This window comes from Diabrotica undecimpunctata, chromosome 4 (genome assembly GCF_040954645.1).
Source record: "Diabrotica undecimpunctata isolate CICGRU chromosome 4, icDiaUnde3, whole genome shotgun sequence".
NCBI lineage: Eukaryota > Metazoa > Arthropoda > Insecta > Coleoptera > Chrysomelidae > Diabrotica > Diabrotica undecimpunctata.
In genome coordinates, this window is record NC_092806.1 from 120,093,752 (window position 1) to 120,113,495 (window position 19,744).

Here is a 19,744-nt window from a genome sequence, read left to right on the forward strand (position 1 = left end):
TGAGTGCTTTAAGAACCGGCAAAATAACGCAAAAGATAGAAAACATAATACGTTGTGAAATAAAAAGAGATGAAAGTAGTAGAGGTGGGAAATTATCGATAGAAACCTCTAATTTACATTAAATTGCATTAGGACTATCGATAGTTTCCCACCTTTAGACGTTAGCTTATGAGCTAGTTGACTTCTGTCATAATATTACAAGTATGGCGTCGAACATTTACATTATTTAAATTTCGCATAAAGTAAAAACTGATTGAAGGTAGTAGATTGAAGGAATTAGTAGTAATTTGATAATTAATTCTGTGTTGACGAATACAGAATAACAAGCTATGATAATTATGTATTGAGAAGAGTGTATGCGACGTCTTAAATCATAGTTTATTATCAATCAATACTTTAATTTTGGATAAAAGCATACTCCTTCTTAAACCGTTTTTACGTACATTACGTGATACGTATTACTATGACTGAAGTCAACCAGCTCATAAGCTAACGTCTAAAGGTGGGAAATTTTCGATAATTCTAATGTAATGTAAAGTAAATTATAGGTTAATATCGATAATTTCTCACCTCTACTACTTTCATCTCTTTTTATTTCACAACGTATTATGTTTTCTATCTTTTGCGTTATTTTGCCGGTTCTTAAGGCACTTATCCCTGTATAAATAATAGCAGAATAAAATTCTAATAGCATATCTTTCGTTTATATCATCGGAATCAACTTGTTTAATCATTGACTTTGCCAATCCGAAGAAATTTTTAAATTAGTAGGCTACACTTATAGTTAAATAAAAATAGTCATATCTTAAGGTATGTTTCAAATAAAAGCCCCCAATTAAAAATTAAAATTAAAAAACAGATAAAGTTGCACAAGCTCTACTAAAAATAAATAAGGATAAAGCAGTTATATCAGATGATAATATAATAGTCTCCCGTTTTATACCGCTGTCGCGGCTTTGGGAGTATAGCAGGGTAGTCTGCTATATCTAGGGCCTACGGTATACAAGGAAGGTAATATGGCCAGTGCTACGCTTCAACCGCCTATTATTTCCCCTGGTTTTACCCAAGGTACTCATTTTATTCAGGCTGAGTCGACCTGAGGCCTATAGACATTTTTAAAATGTCTAGATGTTCTTGCCGGCGGTAGGATTCGAACTCCGGACCACCGGCTTGCGAGGCAAGCATCCTACCGCTTGCGCTACGCAGGCCCTTTATATCAGTAAAAAATAAAAAGTAAAAATATGAATACCGATACGGGAAACAGAATTTTTGAAATATATTTATTTAAGTTGGAAAAATTACCTCTATCATAAAGTATTTATGTTCAAAAATAAAGGGTATATTCAATGTTTTTATAGACTGAAGACATATCTGACACGTTATTGAGAATAGTAAAACCGTCTGGCAATCATGAATACATTATATTAAAGATGATATAAATAAAAAGTATGATATTAGATAATTACTTGTTACCTGGTTAAAGGCGAATGACACCAAAAACAAAGTAAATTTTATATAACTTATCCATCTATGTGTTTATTTTTCTCCTTCTAAAGCAAATCCTCCGAGTACAGAATGTTTTGCTTGCTAGTGTCAGCACAGCTGTTACCAAATATAAACGAACAAAGTGTATATTAGTGAATAAGATGATTAAAACTAAAATATTCATGAACTATCTGAATAGTTATAAGAATCTTAAATTATTAATTATAAAAAAAATATTCAACTCACCAATACTTTTTCGGTATTATCTTAGCCAATTAGAAAATTGACTCATATTTACCAGTCAAGCCACCTACGTACTAATAAAAAGTAGTAGATGCAAGAGAATAAACCATAAATTCATGTATTTTCATACTTTGCTTTGCTAACTCTTAGACTATTAATGAATTTATTATTACACCACATCAATACTATTCCTAGTCAAACAAATTTCGTGTAAGCCAATAAGAAAAAAATGTATAGGCCTGAAGTTAAGTTTATCCATTATATTATGTCAAAACATTTCATATTTAAACGCTTTAATGCTTCTTTAAACTTAATTGAATTGAGGTTACTCACTTTGTTGTCGTATTGACATTGTCTATTAAATTTATTACTTTGGCACAATTCGCAAGTAGGTAAATATAGGTACCTATTAAAATACTTCATTTTCATTTAAAAATAGATACACTTAACTTTTACAACATAAATCTTATTAAATACTTCGGCGAAAAATTAAGTATATTTTTCAGACTGCTGAATGCTTTCCAATAAATTCTCCAGACTTAGTTTGAACAGATTTCCCATCAAATTCTACCGTCGTAGAGTTGGCTTCGTGTAACGGTTCTCGTTCATCGCTAAAAGCAAGCGTTCAGATCAAATTGTGCGTTAGCTTTATTAAAAAGGTAATGTAAAAAAAAGAAATTAAAATAACATGATCAAACATGTTTACGTCAACCAACTATACAACTAATTAGAGCAAAAATATATATACATACAAAAGCAAAAAACAGCATTACAAAATTAAAAATAAACGCAGTTTTACTAAATAGTCAGATATATTTAAAAAATAAATGTATAGATTGATACTACAACAATAAAAAAACAACTAATAGAAGAATACCATCATGCAAAAGAAAAATTCTAGAATCTAAAATTGAAACATTAAAATCCAAAATATCCAAGGAAACATCGATTTTAAAAAAATAGGAAATACAGTAGGGTCTCGCTAAGCCTGACTCCTTGTTCGATGGTCGCTGTAAGTATTATAAACCGGCCGGGTAATGGGTATCGCGCGTAGGTGTAGGTACGGGGGCTCGGGGCTGCCGTGAGCCAACCAATCTTTTGTTTATTGCCTTTCGTGTTGTACAGTGTCAATTTATCGCGCTCGCTAACATGATGGCGCCGCCACGTAAACATTCAATGTTAACAATAAAATATAAATTGCAGGTTATAGAACTGTTAGATAAAGGTGACAGATATCCTTGCTAGGTTTGGTATAGGCAGGTCAACTGTGGGCGACATAAAGAAAAATAAAGACAAAATCTTAAAGTTTGTAACCCTAACAGAACGTGGTCCCAGTGTACCAAAAACACTGAAGAAATCGGAAAATCCCGTTTTAGAAGATGTTTTATTTACACGGATTTTGCAACAAAGACGATTACATGTTCCTTTAAATGGTGATATGATTTGTGAGAAAGCTCATGTTTTTCATCATTACCAGATTACAAACTCCATATCGAGTTTAATGCAAGCCGGGGATGGTTAGACCAATTTAAAAATCGCCACGGAATAAGATGTTTAAAAAAGGGCGGTGAAAAACTATCCAATGATGAATCCGGTATCGGACCATTCCAACTAGAGTTATAGAAAGTTATTAGAGAAAAAAAATTAACAGCGGAACAAGTGTACAATGCTGACGAATCTAGTTTGTACTGGCGATTATTGTCCGATCATATTTTAGCCTCTGCCAATGAGAAGTCGGTTTCCGGAAGGAAAATGATGAAGATGAGAGTGACATTCATGCCTTGTGCAAATGCGGCTGGAACACATAAACTTCAATTGCTTGTTGTCAGAAAATCAAAAAACCCACGGGCATTTAAATCAACACGTCTTCCTGTTTGTTATCGTACACAAAAAAATGCTTGGGTTACGAACGACTTGTTTCTTGAGTGGATTAAACCGGAATTTGTTCCCGCGGTCCACGCCATATTTTGTTTCTTAACTTGCCTCCTAAGGCACTTTTATTGTTAGATAATTTTCCTGGGTATCCATCAGCAGACGAAGTTATCTGTGAAGACAGCAGCATTTTTGCAATGTTCCTGCCAGCTAACACGACGGCCTGTATACAACCAATGGATCAGAACGTTTTACAAAATGTGAAGTTAAATTACCGCAAATCACTTTTGGTTAACTGTCTTTCATTATGTTCTGACAAAAACATCGACACATTAAAATCGATGTTTGTAGAGGACATTCTTTGCTTTTGGCTAATTGCTGGGCCGACGAGAAGGTATCTCTAATTAACAAATCATGGAAGAATTTGCACCCTGAATTTTTCACAAAAGAAGCCTTGTTCGCGGTTCAGGTATTATTAGAGCATATCGAAGAGGGTATTCTCATAAATATCACCTGAATAACATCAGATATGCAGACGACACCATCCTCTTTGCAGACAGTTTAGAAGGTTTACAGACACTAGTAACGCAATTGTGGAGAATCAGTCAAGAATACGGGCTTGATTTTAACATCAAGAAAACAAAGCACCTGGTCATCAGTAAGAAGCATATTCCACCTAGTCAATTACTGGTAGATCAGCAACAAATACTCCAAGTGCCCCGTTACTACTATTTAGGAACCTTCATAAACGACCAATGGGACCACTCAGTTGAGATAAAACAAAGAATTGAAAAAGCCAGGTCAGCATATGTCAGAATGAGTAAGATATTTAAGAGCCACGACCTACCCTTAAAAACGAAAATCCGTTTATTGAGATGCTTCGTGTTTACAGTGCTGCTCTATGGGGTGGAATCATGGACACTAACCGAGGCATCCATGGGAAAACTTGAGGCGTTTGAGATGTGGTGTTATAGACGGATACTAAGGATCTCCTGGGTGGACCGAATAACAAACATTGAGGTTCTACGTCTGATGGATAAAACATGTTAAATTATATCCACAGTGAAACAGAGCAAGCTAGAATATCTTACGAACTTACGAAAATGTTTTTCCTTGACCACTTCAGGACTATTTCGAGCTGCGGTCAATAAAGTTAGAATTGCCATGCTAGTAGCCAACATCCGTAACGGATAGGCACCACAAGAAGAGGAAGAATTTTTCACTGATAATGATGATCCAGAAGATGATGTTCTTGCTGTTAATGAAAGTCCACCCCAAAACATCACAGAGCTTCCATTAAACAATCTGGTCTCTCTAATGTTGCCTATGCATATCGCTCAACTGATTGACAAATAACTCTTATTTGTCATTGATGATCGCGTTGATCATATCGATGGTCGATCTTATTAGAAGTATAGGAAAAACACGCGATATTAGTTCACGGTATGTTTCTTTCTGTTTTTAAAGTTTTGTTAACTGTTGTTATTTTTTATTGTTAATTAAATATTGTTAAAACACATGTTAAAGGATAAAATCGCCTAGTTTCTTTGTTTTTAAAGATATCATAGTAATTAAAAAAAAACAAAAAGTTCACAAAATATGGACTACAATATGGTTTTGATGTACACTCGCCTTTGAACCTTGTCCTCCCTACAAAGGTGTCTCAAACTTAACATAAGACAAACATTTTTTTCTTCCACTCGGTATAAGCTCAAAAGAGAAGTTTGGGTAAACCTTTGCCCAACTGTATAAATAAAGAAAAAGTCTAGAATAATAAAAAAAATAGCCAAATCCGTAAATCCGTTTACGAGAAAATCAACTATCAAAATGAGCATAATTTTTGGTCATGCAAAACTTTTGCGGTTAAGCTAACAAAGCTTTTCATCGAGAGAAATCGAATGATGTCCCTCATAATATAATGAATGTCATACTAATAACCAAATATTAGGACAATTACTACCAAACTTTTAATTTCTGGAAAAGGAGAACACAGATTTAATTTCTGGAAAAATTGTGTCCTTACAGAGATACATAAATGCTTACTCGCCCTATACCAATAAATTATATTCTTTGTTATCAGATAGTCTTTAAGGAAAAAGATATTTGTCGTCCGAAGATAAAATATTTCAATAAAAATTGCGATCATGGTCACATCTCTTTCTTACGTTTTCACAAAACACGACAACTTGATCTTCATCTCTCGTCTCTAGGCTGTGCAAAATGCTCCCCGCAAACAAAAATTAAAACATTTGGAATTTTATTTGTATTAATTTGAAACGAAATGAAAAATGGATTGTTAACTGTATATGAAACCGTATCTGAAAAAAAAGAATTAGTTGTTCCAAAAAGGTTTCAAATCTTCTGTGCACTAGACATCTTCCAGAAACATGAAAAATATTGAAGACATTCAAAGAAGTATATTATTAGGTAGAATTAAGTAGTGTGACATTTTTAATATATCGAATAAAGAAAGATGGTAGATAAAGGAAGTCTATGTAGCTCTCCTAAAAGATACAACGACCACATCGGCGTTTTACTCGCAAAAACGTAAAATTGGACAGATACCAGCATAGACGTACAAAGTTAATGACTTAAAAAACGACAAGGGTGTGCTAGAATACAACCACTTACTACTACTGTTATTACTTTTAGTGATAATATAGTATAGTGATAGTAGAGTATGCATCAATTGCATTTAAAGAAACTCTATTCTATTCAGAATCAAACCAAACAACACACAGGAGAGGTCAAAAACCGCATTTATAAAATATATCACTCATATGTGAATCCAACAAATTTTATGTGGGAGAAACCTCAAGACCACTACGTGTTAGGATAAATGAGCATAAATGACACATTAAAAACAGGGACTTCGACAGATCCCCGATATGCAAACATGTCTGGGTCAATGAGCACATAATACAAAGGAAAGGTGTTTCAATAGTCATGAAAGAAACAGACATGAAAAAGAGAAACATCAAAGAAGCAGACCTCATCTTACTTAATGAAGAAACATTTGTAGCAAATCCATCAACGGAATCAAGCAAGTTCTGGTTAGCAATACTGAAAGAAGTGACAATAAGAATATATCAAAATTAGTGGATTAATAGAAGTTCAGAGATATACCATCTACAATGAACTACATAAGCACACAAAAATCAAAACTCGATATCAATCCGAGAGTGCAACTTCGCCATCAGAATGTCAACTCAAAAAACATGGCTATTTGCCTACATGATCGAGACCAAGAACATCAACTGTCAAATTCTGCCATAAGACGCCAATGATAAACATCTATAGGTTAACAATTTCTTAATTCTTAATTTATACCTTTGTGAAAACGATTTCCCAATTGGAAATCGAAACGTCAAATATAAATGTAAAATGTAATTTTTATTACAATCAATTGTGGTTTAATCCCATATAAATAAAATATTTAACTTAAACATGCCACTAGAAAACTCTACACAAATTTCACAAAAATTCTTTCAAAAAAAATAACAGTTTTAAACAAAATTACACCTAGTCCGGTAAAATAAGGATGCAACCTCGGAATGAAAGATAATAAGCTGAAAATTTGCATACGTCTTTATTTTGATGGTATAAAACTTACCTCAAAAGTCTCATATAATCACGTGTCCGCGACTTAAGATATTTAAGGTCAAATGTCACGAAAATGAGTTTTCTGCAAATATCTCGTTTCCCTTACACTTTATGACATTTAAGGTGGTAAGAAAAATTGTAGAATGGAAAATTCTCTTCAATTTTTGTCTCAAGTACTTTTATGTACCTTCAACCCTTCTTAAGATAGAGCGCAAAGAGTGGGGGACCGCTTACCTGTGTATACGGTAACGCGAAGTCAGCCAGTAGGATTCAATAATTAATAAGTTATATAGTTAATTATTCACTTAAAATACTATTATTATCATTAAATTTTTATTATTTATTATTTAATAAACTATATTTATAGATATTAATTATAAAATATATATTTTTTATATAATATTTATTTTATTTTTAACAAACATACAATATTAAATGAAATATTTCAAATGAACTTTAATGATATTTTTAACAGCTGTATATACGATAAATTAATATCAAGTGCAGAATTCAACAATAATCATTTTTATATTTAATTAAATACTGAAAAAATCATATTTATTATTTTTTTAAATTATATATTTATTTATATCCAATAATCGATTTATTAAAGTGACAAATATAATATATATTCTTTTATTATGTATGGTTAATATTTTTGTATTAATTTTCTTCTTCATCGTCTTCTTCTTCTTCTTCTTCTTCCTCTGACTGCTCAATATCGGATTCATCATCATCATTCTCGTTTATTAAAGTATCAGAATAAAAATATTCAAGAATATCAGGTGCATATTCACTTTCTTCATTGAAATCATCTGAAGTTGATGAAGCGTTTAGACATGATTGTCCATTACACTGCCCACAAATTAAAGTACATTGCAATCCTGATTTCCTGCATCCGCAATTAGAACCACAACCTTTCTTGCAATTGTAAAATATTGTATTCAGCAGTTCTTCTGGTGCTGGCGGTAATAATGTTGTTATTGGTTCCAGAAATTAATTTTGCATTACCCAGCCGAATTCTTGGGATTCTAAATTATTTCCCAACCAAATTTGGGTCTGATAATAGACACGAATGATATGCTGACGAGCTGCTGCACTTAAAGGTGGAAGACTTGATACATTCATACGTCATTTCTTTCAATACTTGCAGTTTTTAATGTTTGTAAGCCACGCACAACACTCACAGAGACACCTTCTGATATTAACTTGTTACAAATAAAACACAAATCAGCCATTGCAATTAAAAATATTCACTCAAAATTATACGTCTGTCGATGCTAAGATGTCGTTTTCAACTGAATGATAAAATAAATTTTTTTCGGTAAAGAAATACTAACGCAGAGAAATAGCTCTACCCTGCCATTCCCATCATCAAGTGAAATATCCCTCCACCGCTATTGTGCGTATATACATAGAAGTCCCAAACTCATTCGCCACGGTGTGTAGAAAGTCATATTAAAAAAAACGATTAGGTCATATATAACAAAGGAGCATCTGCTACAGCTTCGCAGAAACAGCAACCGCCGTACAAGAGATTTGTATTTCGAGATATAATATTCGTAGTAATATGGACGAAAAGTATTTTATTTAATATTGTATGTTTGTTAAAAATAAAATAAATATTATATAAAAAATATATATTTTATAATTAATATCTATAAATATAGTTTATTAAATAATAAATAATAAAAATTTAATGATAATAATAGTATTTTAAGTGAATAATTCACTATATAACTTATTATTTATTAAATCCTACTGGCTGACTTCGCGTTACCGTATACACAGGTAAGCGGTCCCCCACTCTTTGCGCTCTATCTTAAGAAAGGTTAAAGGTACATAAAAGTACTTGAGACAAAAATTGAAGAGAATTTTCCATTCTACAATTTTTTTTACCACCTTAAATGTCATAAAGTGTAAGGGAAACGAGATATTTGCAGAAAACTCATTTTCGTGACCTTTGACCTTTAATATCTTAAGTCGCGGACACGTGATTATATGAGACTTTTGAGGTAAGTTTTATACCATCAAAATAAAGACGTATGCAAATTTTCGGCTTATTATCTTTCATTCCGAGGTTTGACAACTTTTTTGCCTTATTTTACTGGATTAACCATATTTTCTTTAATTTGTATGGTTCATAAAACCAATATGCTAAATTTCACTACAAGCCCAACCAGTACAAAAATAATACAGATACACAACAAAAATCTCCAAATTTACACTTGACAACCATGCATGTTTGGCAAACATAACGTATGGGATTTAAGATTTGAGATAAAGTTTGTTCTGAATTTATTTCTTAACTATTTTTATGGCTAATGTAGTTACCATAAAGCAGGTAAAAAATCTTACGGATCACTTTCATTAATAAGCGTAAAAATTGTTTCGATAGTTACAGATTAAAATGTAAAAACAAAAAAGTTTCAAGAATATCTACAACATTAGTTGTGTTTTATCTATGTTTATCCCATTGACATAATGTATTAACATAGACTGAGCATTCTAGCAACGAGCAGTGACGACAACATATTTTGCGGTTGTTCGATCTGCCTCTCTCTCTAGCGCATTGCAACTCCCCACTGTCTCTCATCCCACCAAAAGGGACGCTGCTATACTTGATGTAAGACGAGCAACGAAAAAAAAACTTTGCTCTATAGATTGCTCAGTCTACCTTAATATATTACGTCTGTGGTTTAACCAACGTGTGACACACAAAGAAACGAAACTTGAAATTTTGAAATACACTAAAATACGTGTATATTTTGACTAAGACAGTAGAGTTCAAATAAAAGTTACGAATTCCAAGCTTTATATACAGTGTTGTATATAGAAATGTCTACACCTGTCTAGTTTTGCGCGAAATATCTGGAATTTCGACGCTCTTAAAATAGTTAAATCAGAGTAGAAATTATATAATATTGTGAATTGGGATTGTATCGCATCGTTATACCAAAGAACTGTAATTGGTAAAAGAAAATAACTTTAAGACCTAGAGAAGGAAATCTCCCAAAGGTTTCACAAGCTCATGTGTCGATAACTTTATGCCAGCAGATGGAGATCTTATAATAAATAACAATTGTGTTAGAGAAAATTTAAGGAAACGGAACTGAAAGGGCCCAATCCAAGATGGGATAAATCTTAATCAAAACGCGTGTAATTGAGGACTATGATCAGCTATTAGTTTGGTAGATAGTTTTCATTTTGTTCTTCAGTATGTTATTCATTGACTTTTCTCAAAACTTATACCCCACACGTTATAACTTTAAATTGCTTACATGGGACTCGTTGTCAACTTAATTGGTTGCGGTAGATTCAAGCTGCTAGGGTGAGCCGGCGCTGCCTTGTAACTGCAATAAGGCACGGGAAAACGCCAACTGTATAAACTAAAATTCCCTTGGTATGTATGTGTAATAATAAGCTCTAATATACTACTTTTATATAATACATATTGATAATGGTCTATAAAGAACCTTTCCACCAGATACTTAAAAACAATTATCTTTTGTGAAAATACTAGATAGAGACACGTGATATTCCACATTTGTTAAGACCACGTACATCCAAGCGCTACTCCCTTTCCATTTGACTCTGCTGATAGTTGAAAATTCCTTTAGTTACTTGTTCCTAAGGTTGTTTGCTAATTATGTTCTGGTTAAATATTTTCCGCTCTTATCTGTTTGGACTATTTTCTAAAAAATTTCAAGATATACATTTTTCTTACGTTACTGTCTTAACTTGATCTCAGTTTTTCCAACAGGACTTAGATTACGGTGATTCCCTAAATTCGGAATAGCTTTGCCTGAAGGCAAAATGTTCAGTTGTTGAATCTTTTGGTTCTTTCCACCGTTTGTCTTGCTCTAGGTATTTACTAGTTTTCTTTTTTATGTCACTTACATATCTTTTAAGGGATACTGCTGTCGGATCTCAACGAACAAACTGCCTTTAATTCAATATACAATGTACAAATACAAAATAAGCATGTTAGCAAGCAGTGTAGTTTATGTGAGAAAATATTATGCTAGTAATGTATTACGCCGCGTCGCTAATTAACGCTAAAGCTTACTAACTCTACTAAAATTAAAACAATAAATATTACGTTTGCTCATATTCTACTGATATTTTTTTACCAACTTTTATTAGCTTATCCATTGCTTCCGTGATTTCGGGCATCACTGCTTTTAGTTCCAGTTCATCTTCATTATCGTAATCTTCTCCCTCTTTTATTTCTTCTTGGTGTTCCTCTTTGAATTCTTCTACTTCTTCGAAGTAGTCACTTGCTGTAGCCAGGAAGTGACTTCGTTTATCTCGAATGTTGTTCAGTCTATGTGGATTCTTTTGTCGAAGCTGTTTCAGTGTGCCATAAAATAGCTTTTGATTACTCAGATAGTTTTCATTTAACGTATGTCCAAATTCTACCCAGTTTTCTCTTTTGCGTTTATGATTGTATATTTGACTTCATTTCTAATAGCAATTTTATATACTTGGTAATTCATTCTCTGACTTAGCTCAAGTATTTTTTCAGCATATATTTCTTATATTTGACCTTTGATTTTATTTCTGGCGTCCACCATTTGCTTTTCTTTGGATATATATTTGTGATTTCTGGAGTCCCACATATTTCACTTGTAAGAATATTTACCTTTACATCTTTTTCGTTTTCAAATTTTCTCTGTGATCAAATAGTCTATAATGGATTTCTCATTGCTCGGGGATGCTTCTATGGTATAGTTTTTCTTCTTAAAGTGTCCTCTCCTCAATGGAGGTTGGCTACTACAATATCAAACTCGTATCTGCCTTAAGCTGTTTCTTAGCCATGATGGTCTTTTCCTCCCTAGTCCCCTCTTTTTTTCCTCGATCTTTCCTTTCACTATTAGTTGAGCATATTAGTACTTATTATTTCTCATTATGTGGCCTAGGTATGATGTTTTTCTAACTTTCACTGTGTTGAAAAAAGTTCTTGTTCCCTACCTATTCTCTACAGCACTTCTTCGTTTGAGGTAGGCGATATCAATGAAATCTTGAGGATTCTCCGGTAGATCCACATTTCAAAGCCCTCCAATTTATTTACCATTGATGTTTTAACCTATTAAATCCCACTGGAAATTTTATTTGCCATGACCTTTAGAATTTCTTGTACTCATAATTCAACGAATCGGACAGAAGAAAATATTTGTGGAGAGGATATTCTTTTAGGTTCTGACTAAACAATTGGACATGGGCTGGTTATGTAGTGAGAAAGATTGCCAAAAAGAGCTCTAGATAGTAAAATGCTAAGCGCAAGACCAAAAGGAAGACCACATAAAAGGTGGGAGAATGAAGTGACATCGGAAGCGCAAAATTTGCTAGACGTGAGAACCTGGAGAAGATCAGCACGGGGCCGACAAGGTTGGAGGCATAGTTTGGAGGAGACGAAGGCTCGATTTGGGCTGTAGCACCATTGGAGAGAGAGATAACTAATATTTACATCTTTCCATTTAGATGTTTCTTCTCATTTTTCTTATTCGCTCATGCTCCTTTGTAGTCATATCATGATTTATGTAGGTAGATCTCTTCCTCTGTAAGTTCTCCCAGCTTTTATTAAAAAAAAACCTTAATAAAAGGTATATAATATATTGTTTTATAAAGTTTTTTAAATAAGGTTTTTATGATTCATGGTATACAGCCAACTAGAGGAATTTCATTTTCCTGTGTTTCAGTTTTTGTTTTTAATAACCATTTCTTTTTTTGTGTATGTTTCCGATTTCGATTTGTATGTATCGATATGTATCTACTTTTATATGTATTTGCAAAGTAGTGTTTATCATATTCTCCATGACTTTTGCTTTGTCTTCAGAATCTATTTTTAATCCTAACATTACTAAATTGTTTTTTCTTTTCCCGGTTCTACCATTCTACTCCCGGTTCTAACCATTCTACATTATTTGTTCCTCCAAACCTCCTTTTGATGTATTCACTCTCTTCTTTTATTTTTTGGTCTTCATTCCTCATTAATTAATTAATGATCTTTTACCATTCTCATCTCTGCTCTTTTTGTTCATTCGTCAATACTCTAATTTCTCTTGTCAGTCTTTTTACCATCCCTATTACTAGGTTTAGTTTCTCATCTTTTGTGCTAGCTTTGTTTAATGATCGCGTCGTTTTTTTGCTTTTTGTGAATATATTTTCTTCCTCATTTTTTATTTTTCTTTTATAAGCATCTGTTGTATCAACACGCCAGATCAGGACTTTTAAACCTTGTAACAATAACACTTTTACAGGATGAACATTTACAATGCATCGTAAGGGTCGTTTAGCATCCTAGATCTTTCCACACTACTAGCTGATAGATATTTTATATATACTCTAATCTATGTTCAGTTCAGCCGATATAGGCATCTAAGGAAGCCTAAACATCCGTTTTGGAGATACATTTCTTACTTGGTAGGTACTTAAATCACTTTTAGAGGTATTTATGACATTAGCCAACAGTTGAAAATAATATATCCGACCGTTTCCTCTGCGTTTTCTTAGAATCTGCATGTTGCCCTGCTCACTTTGCCAATTTTACCAAGTACAATATATGAGTGAGTGGAGTGAGAATACTTTTGCATAATGAATAATTTTGTATAGCTAGCAGAAGATTGTAATCACTTTTTTGCTTGCATTTGCCCTGCAATGTTTTCCCAGTTAGCTACATTAAGTTATTTTTTCCATTTTCGGACGTCCTCCACTATGCTCCTTTTTCTCCATCCGCAGAATGGATCTGGTCAGATTAGCTCATTCTTTAAAAAATAATATCAGCAATATCGTTACAAGTAATTCCTTTATGCCCTAGCACCCATAACAAAGTTAACTTTGTTGGACTCCAATAGCTGCTTAAGGAACTGTTTTCGAAGTTGTTATGGACTCATTTTGGCTAAACTGAAGCATTTTTCACACACTCGTTGAGCACAAAAATCAATTGCTAACAGTTACTCATTAAATATTGTGGGAGTATTTCTGAGGGCTATCGACAGTCTGGTCTTAGGACCAGTAACTGATATTCCTACTCCCTCCCGTGTTTTGATCTATCAGTATATCAGATAGCACCTCTTGCGATTTGAGCAATTTCATTTTATGTTAACTCACACTAGTTTATGATGATATTTTTAGTAGGGTTCGACATAGGGTTCGTTTTACAGGCATAATGTGTGTAGTAATCACCATGCATTCCGTTGTTCCAGCTGTTACAATCTCTAGATGTGTCAGGTCTTAATGTTTTAGATACTGAGTCCGTGATGGCCTAAAGGGTACTTTCTAGAGCGATCCTCCGTACACATATATGCATTGCCTCTAAACAAAGAATATAGACACTCATGTAATCCACTCGATAGAGGAGCTAATAATCACATTGTTTAACTGTCAAATTCTGATGACCGCTGTGGAAACAAGGTTTGGTCAAGTGGTAAAACACTGGGTGATTATGGATCTTGGATCTAAATTCATTGTTGTTATACCGTTTTATCTTTATATTACATACTGTTTATACTATATTACTATATTTTATACTACATATAAAAATTAGCAGACTTGGAAACAGGAAAAAAAATGGAGTTTATTGTATAAGCGATGAACCTCGGAAATCGATGCTGAACATTTTGAACGGTATTGATATAAACTTTGTAATATGAGGACCATACACTAGACGCATACTGCAAAACTGAACAAACCAAAGCATTGTACCACAGTTTGAATCAAGAAAAACTTTTTTGTTAAGGACTAGAACTATGAGCGTCTATCTTCGTTGCTCTAAGTCTGCAGTGGAGCACAATCTCATGTTTCTCACAATCTCCATTTTCTTCTGGTTCATGCGTATCTGGTCACGTTTAGTCTATATAATTAATTGGAATATTTTCTCCACACAATTTCTCGATTCTATTCCAATTTTTTTAGCCTTTTTAGCACGGCCATCTTCGACCTACTATCTTATGAATCCATTAGCGCGAAATTTATTAGTGTGGCCAGAGCACAAATATTTAGATAGAAACTTTTTAGACTTCAACTTCACTTAGATAATCTGCTTTTAATATTCATTTAAGTATTTCATTAATGGCATGCTTAAACGGTGCTATTTCCAACAAAGTTCCCAACACGATGATTTTAATTATTTTTATCAACTAAGGGCATCTTGTTTATACTTTAAATTATCTGATTAACTTAAAAAGCATTATTACATCAAAATTTATATATCTGTAAAAGTGCTTGTACATTCCGACTGGTTATTATTTAGTACTAACAGAGATTTCACACAATTTTGCCGTGCTATTTTTGAATTTCGGCATTATTATACCAAAATTGTAGACCAAACTTCCTGTTTTTTTATACCTGTAAATGCCAGCACCTTTCTTATGCAAATTAAAAATAAAGTAAAATAAATGTGAGTTAAATATGAATCGTAAATGTCAATCAAATACATAAAACTAAGGTCAACATACCTTCCCAACTTAGGATCGTCTTCGTCACTTTGTTTTGATCTAGAATTAAAGCATAAAGCTATTATGCCCACTTTGTTTATGAAGAAACAGGTTATATCCATAACGATAAGAACCACGATAATAACGGCAACAGCTATACCAATAATAGCGGCGCTACTCATGGCAGGATGACGAACGGGTGCAATGGGATCAAATCCTAAAAAACACAAAATACATAAAGACTAATATGCTACTTTCTTTTAAAAATTCTAATAATAGTTTGATACTTCATCTGGGCTCCCCCAATTTTGGAGTAGTAGGCTAACACGAGTACACATTCTCGTTCAAGCTCTTTTTAATCGTAGCACTATGTTTACACTTAGAACTCTTGTTACAGTTAATTTTATATAACCAAAGAAGCTACGGCAACTCTTCACAGAAACGCACCTCAACACCAGTTTACACTCATACTTCATGTTTATTTGAAATATCCAAATAGTAAGTATATCGAAGCTGGTAATCTCTGACATCTTAGTTTTTCAATCTCATTATGGGAATAATAGCACATGTGAGAAAAATTATACATACATACATAATACATATACAGTATGATGCAAATCTATGGAACAAATTCATTATTTCAGTAACAAGAGACTTTAGAAAAAACACTTCAATTTTAATTTCCGAATGACCATCAATCGCTATAGGTGTTAAACATTACATGATAAGTGCTGGCGTAATGACGTAATCGATGATTTTATTAAATACACACCGAGGTCACGAGACACCCCATTTGGAAGGTCTCCTAATCGCCCATGCAATGACGCAATTATGTTGGTTTACTGATACCATTAGCTTACAATCTTACTGTTTAGAAAAATACAATCAAATTATAATAAATGTTGAAATTGACAACCTTCAGCCATGATACAATGAGAAAAACGGGCAGTCTTTCCTAACGTTTTCAATGATTTCAGGAGTTATTTGTGCAATTTCCGTTTGCTCTTCAAACATCCTCAAAAAAAGTCTAACTGAGTCAAACCTGGAGAACTTGGAGCCCATTTGATAGATCCCCTTCTACCTATCGACCTAGCTGGGAAATCGTTATTTAAGTAATTTCGTACCACAACGTCGTAGTGTCGGGGAGCCCCATCCTGTTTGAACCACAAATCATTTCTAGTTGGAAATAGCTGATTCAGCTGGAACATCAGATAATCCTGAGGAAATTCCATATAACGTTGAAGAATTAAGTGTTCCCCACAAAAATATGGCCCTATAATATGACTTTTTTTAATGCCAGCTCAAACATGCACCTACTCAGAATATTGTGTCCTATATTCTTGCATCCAATGTGAATTTTCACTTGCCCAGTATCGATATGTCTGGCGGTTTACGTGACCGTTGAGCATAAAATCCGCTTCAACTTAAAAAAGTTTCATTTCTATCAAACTCTCGATCTCTGTTACATCGTCCCATAATGCTTTCGCAGAATTCGATTCTTCTATCAAACTCATCTTCGAACAGCTCCTGGACCTTTGTACGGATGCCACTTCTCCTTTTTTAGCACTCTAACAACAGTTGATTGGTGGACATTAATATTTAGTGCGACCTGCCTCAAACTGGTCCGTTTTCGATTTCTTTAGTATTTAGCATTAAATAAATTACGAATTTCTACCTGAGTCCTCACTCTATCTCCACAGTCAATCATGATTAAAATCTCGATTCTGTTTCTGTAAGTTTCATTCTTCACTCAATGTCGGCAAAAAACTCGTAACAGTAAAAATTTGACGTCGATTAGTTGACAGATTCATAGATCATTGGCAATAACGACCAGTCAATGAGAATATGAATTTAAATATTTTTGTAAAAATAACTTTGAACATTTGACTGATACTTAAGTAATTAATTTCAGATTAGAATGTAGCATTGTAATCAATCAATGTATTTCTTTTTTCGGAGCCAGCAAAAAACACAACTTTGTTTTATTCGCAGTGGCGGTCCTTGTTGTAATCTAGTTCAGTGAAGGAGTATTTATTGTAATTCCATTTTACTTAACTCGTACATAATTTTGGTTAACCCTGTAGAAATAAATATTCGAATGATACATCGATGCAAAGGCGATTAGGAGAATAAAGTATCCCGTGACCTCGATTTATATTTAAAAACATCATTGATTACGTCATTACGCCAATACTGATGACATAATGTCCAACACATACATAGCAAATGACGGCCATTCACAAATTAAAATTGAAGTGTTTTAGGATTTTTCAATGTCGTCTGTTTCTGAAATAATGAATTTATTCCATAGATTTGCATCATACAGTATAATAAATCATAATTTGTATATTGATACTATTTGTTTGGTATTTACTTTTTTGTTCTTGCCATATAAGTACTTTTTATTTGAATGCCATAACATTTTGGATGCCAGGAAATTGTCCAATTTACCATTATAATCTATTCAGGAACAGAAAAAGAGTTCATATACAGGATATAGGTATTTGAATTGACTCTAGTGTCAGTCTGAACACCTGCTGATGAGAAGTTAGGTTATACGCGATAGTCATTATTAAACTTAATATCACTAAAATATTAATTTAAAAAAACAAGAAGGCGTAACCTGCTTCTCGTTATTTGATGAAAGAAGTTAAAGCAGCGGTTTTATTTATAGGTATCAATATGATGTAAATACAGCATCTGCACATTGCAGATGTGCAGAATACTTAATAAACAAGGAATCTCTAAGATGAGCCCTTGGTGCCATGAAGCAATACAACGTCGGAGCTATATTCAGTAGATCCGCAGTACATGTGGTTGGATCTTTCTCGAAAACAAAAAAAGGTAACAGATTTATATGAACAAACGAATCAGCATTGATTCGGTAGATGATGCGGTAGTTATAGCCTAAACCGAGGACGAATTAGGGAAACAACTGTATAAATTTGATTAGGAAAGTATTCAACACAACTATGAACATCAATCCAGAAGGCAAAGTACAAAACCATAGCTAGAGATCCAATAAGATCCAAACCAGTGTTAACAGCGTAACTGTAGAACACATATCATAGTTAAATTATCTAGAAATTGATCTCTCCAGTGCACACGATCTTGCAAAAGATTTAAAAAGACTTATCAACAAAGCAACTGTGTCAGGATGTCGATGATATACAAATTGGAGCCATAAACGCATGAGAATGGGCAAAAAAATAGAATTAGAATGTACATGACTTACATTAGATTAATTATGACAGATGGAACAGAAACGGAAGAATACAATAATAAAACCAAAACTATGCTGAGAATAGCGGATATGAATATATTAAAAAGCACAATAAGCAAAACTAGAAGAGACTATTTAAAACATGTAAAATCTTGCACTTGCGGTGCAAGATGTAGTACAGTAGGGAAGACAAAAACGGTGTCACTGGTATAGTCACGAGAGAAGAATAGAAGAATACAGACTTCTGATTTCAATGGAAAGCCAGTTGGAAAACACGCGCAAGGAGGGCCATCAAAGAGACACAGGATTGTAGACAGCCCACGTCCAAATAGATAGTATGCTACTAATCAGTATTAATACATCAAAAGATTTGACGAAAATAATAGAAGAAATAGGTATATACTGACAGCCGGTGACTATTTTAAAAGACAGAAAAATAAAGATTTTCATCTTGACTGTATACAGCCCTATCTCACACTGGATGAGAGTTTTGTTCGGGATGAACAGGATTGAGAGGGGATCGGTGTAACAAATTTGATAGTGTGGTGTCGCTAGCAGAGTACTCAAAAATTGTGCGACGTTACTTATAAAAAATATAGAACACAGTTGCGAAGATAACAAAAACAACGAAAGATCGATTAAGAAGAATCAGGTTGGTCCTTTGACATTTAGTAACAGGTATAAGAGTGTCGTTTTAAAAGTTAATTTCAGTGACGATAAAGAAAATGAAAATGCTTTTTTCTATGTTCAAGAAGTTTAATAAAGTCTAATATTGAAGAAAAACTTATATTTATACACGCAACGAATGTTTTCTGCCAACAGTTTCTGGAAAACAGTTTTTATAAAGTATAATGGGGCTACAAATTAAATTTTTACACAA

At 33.3% G+C, this 19,744-nt stretch overlaps 1 protein-coding gene across 3 annotated transcripts in view; it reads right to left on the reverse strand.

Annotated features, from left to right (window-relative positions):
* Window positions 1–1,340: 1,340 nt before the first annotated feature.
* The window catches only part of Fas2 (neural cell adhesion molecule fasciclin 2), an 85,129-nt gene continuing 66,725 nt past the window's right edge, over window positions 1,341–19,744 (reverse strand). The window contains exons 8-10 of one of the 3 annotated variants that reach the window (XM_072530102.1): window positions 15,663–15,858; window positions 10,485–10,556; window positions 1,341–2,339 (exon numbers count right to left, since the gene is read on the reverse strand). In XM_072530102.1, the coding sequence (XP_072386203.1) occupies window positions 2,231–2,339; window positions 10,485–10,556; window positions 15,663–15,858 (377 nt within the window). In that variant the 3' untranslated portion in view covers window positions 1,341–2,230. Of the gene's footprint in view, window positions 2,340–10,484; window positions 10,593–15,662; window positions 15,859–19,744 lie in introns of all 3 variants that reach the window. The other 2 variants (XM_072530101.1, XM_072530103.1) reach the window with 2 other exon arrangements.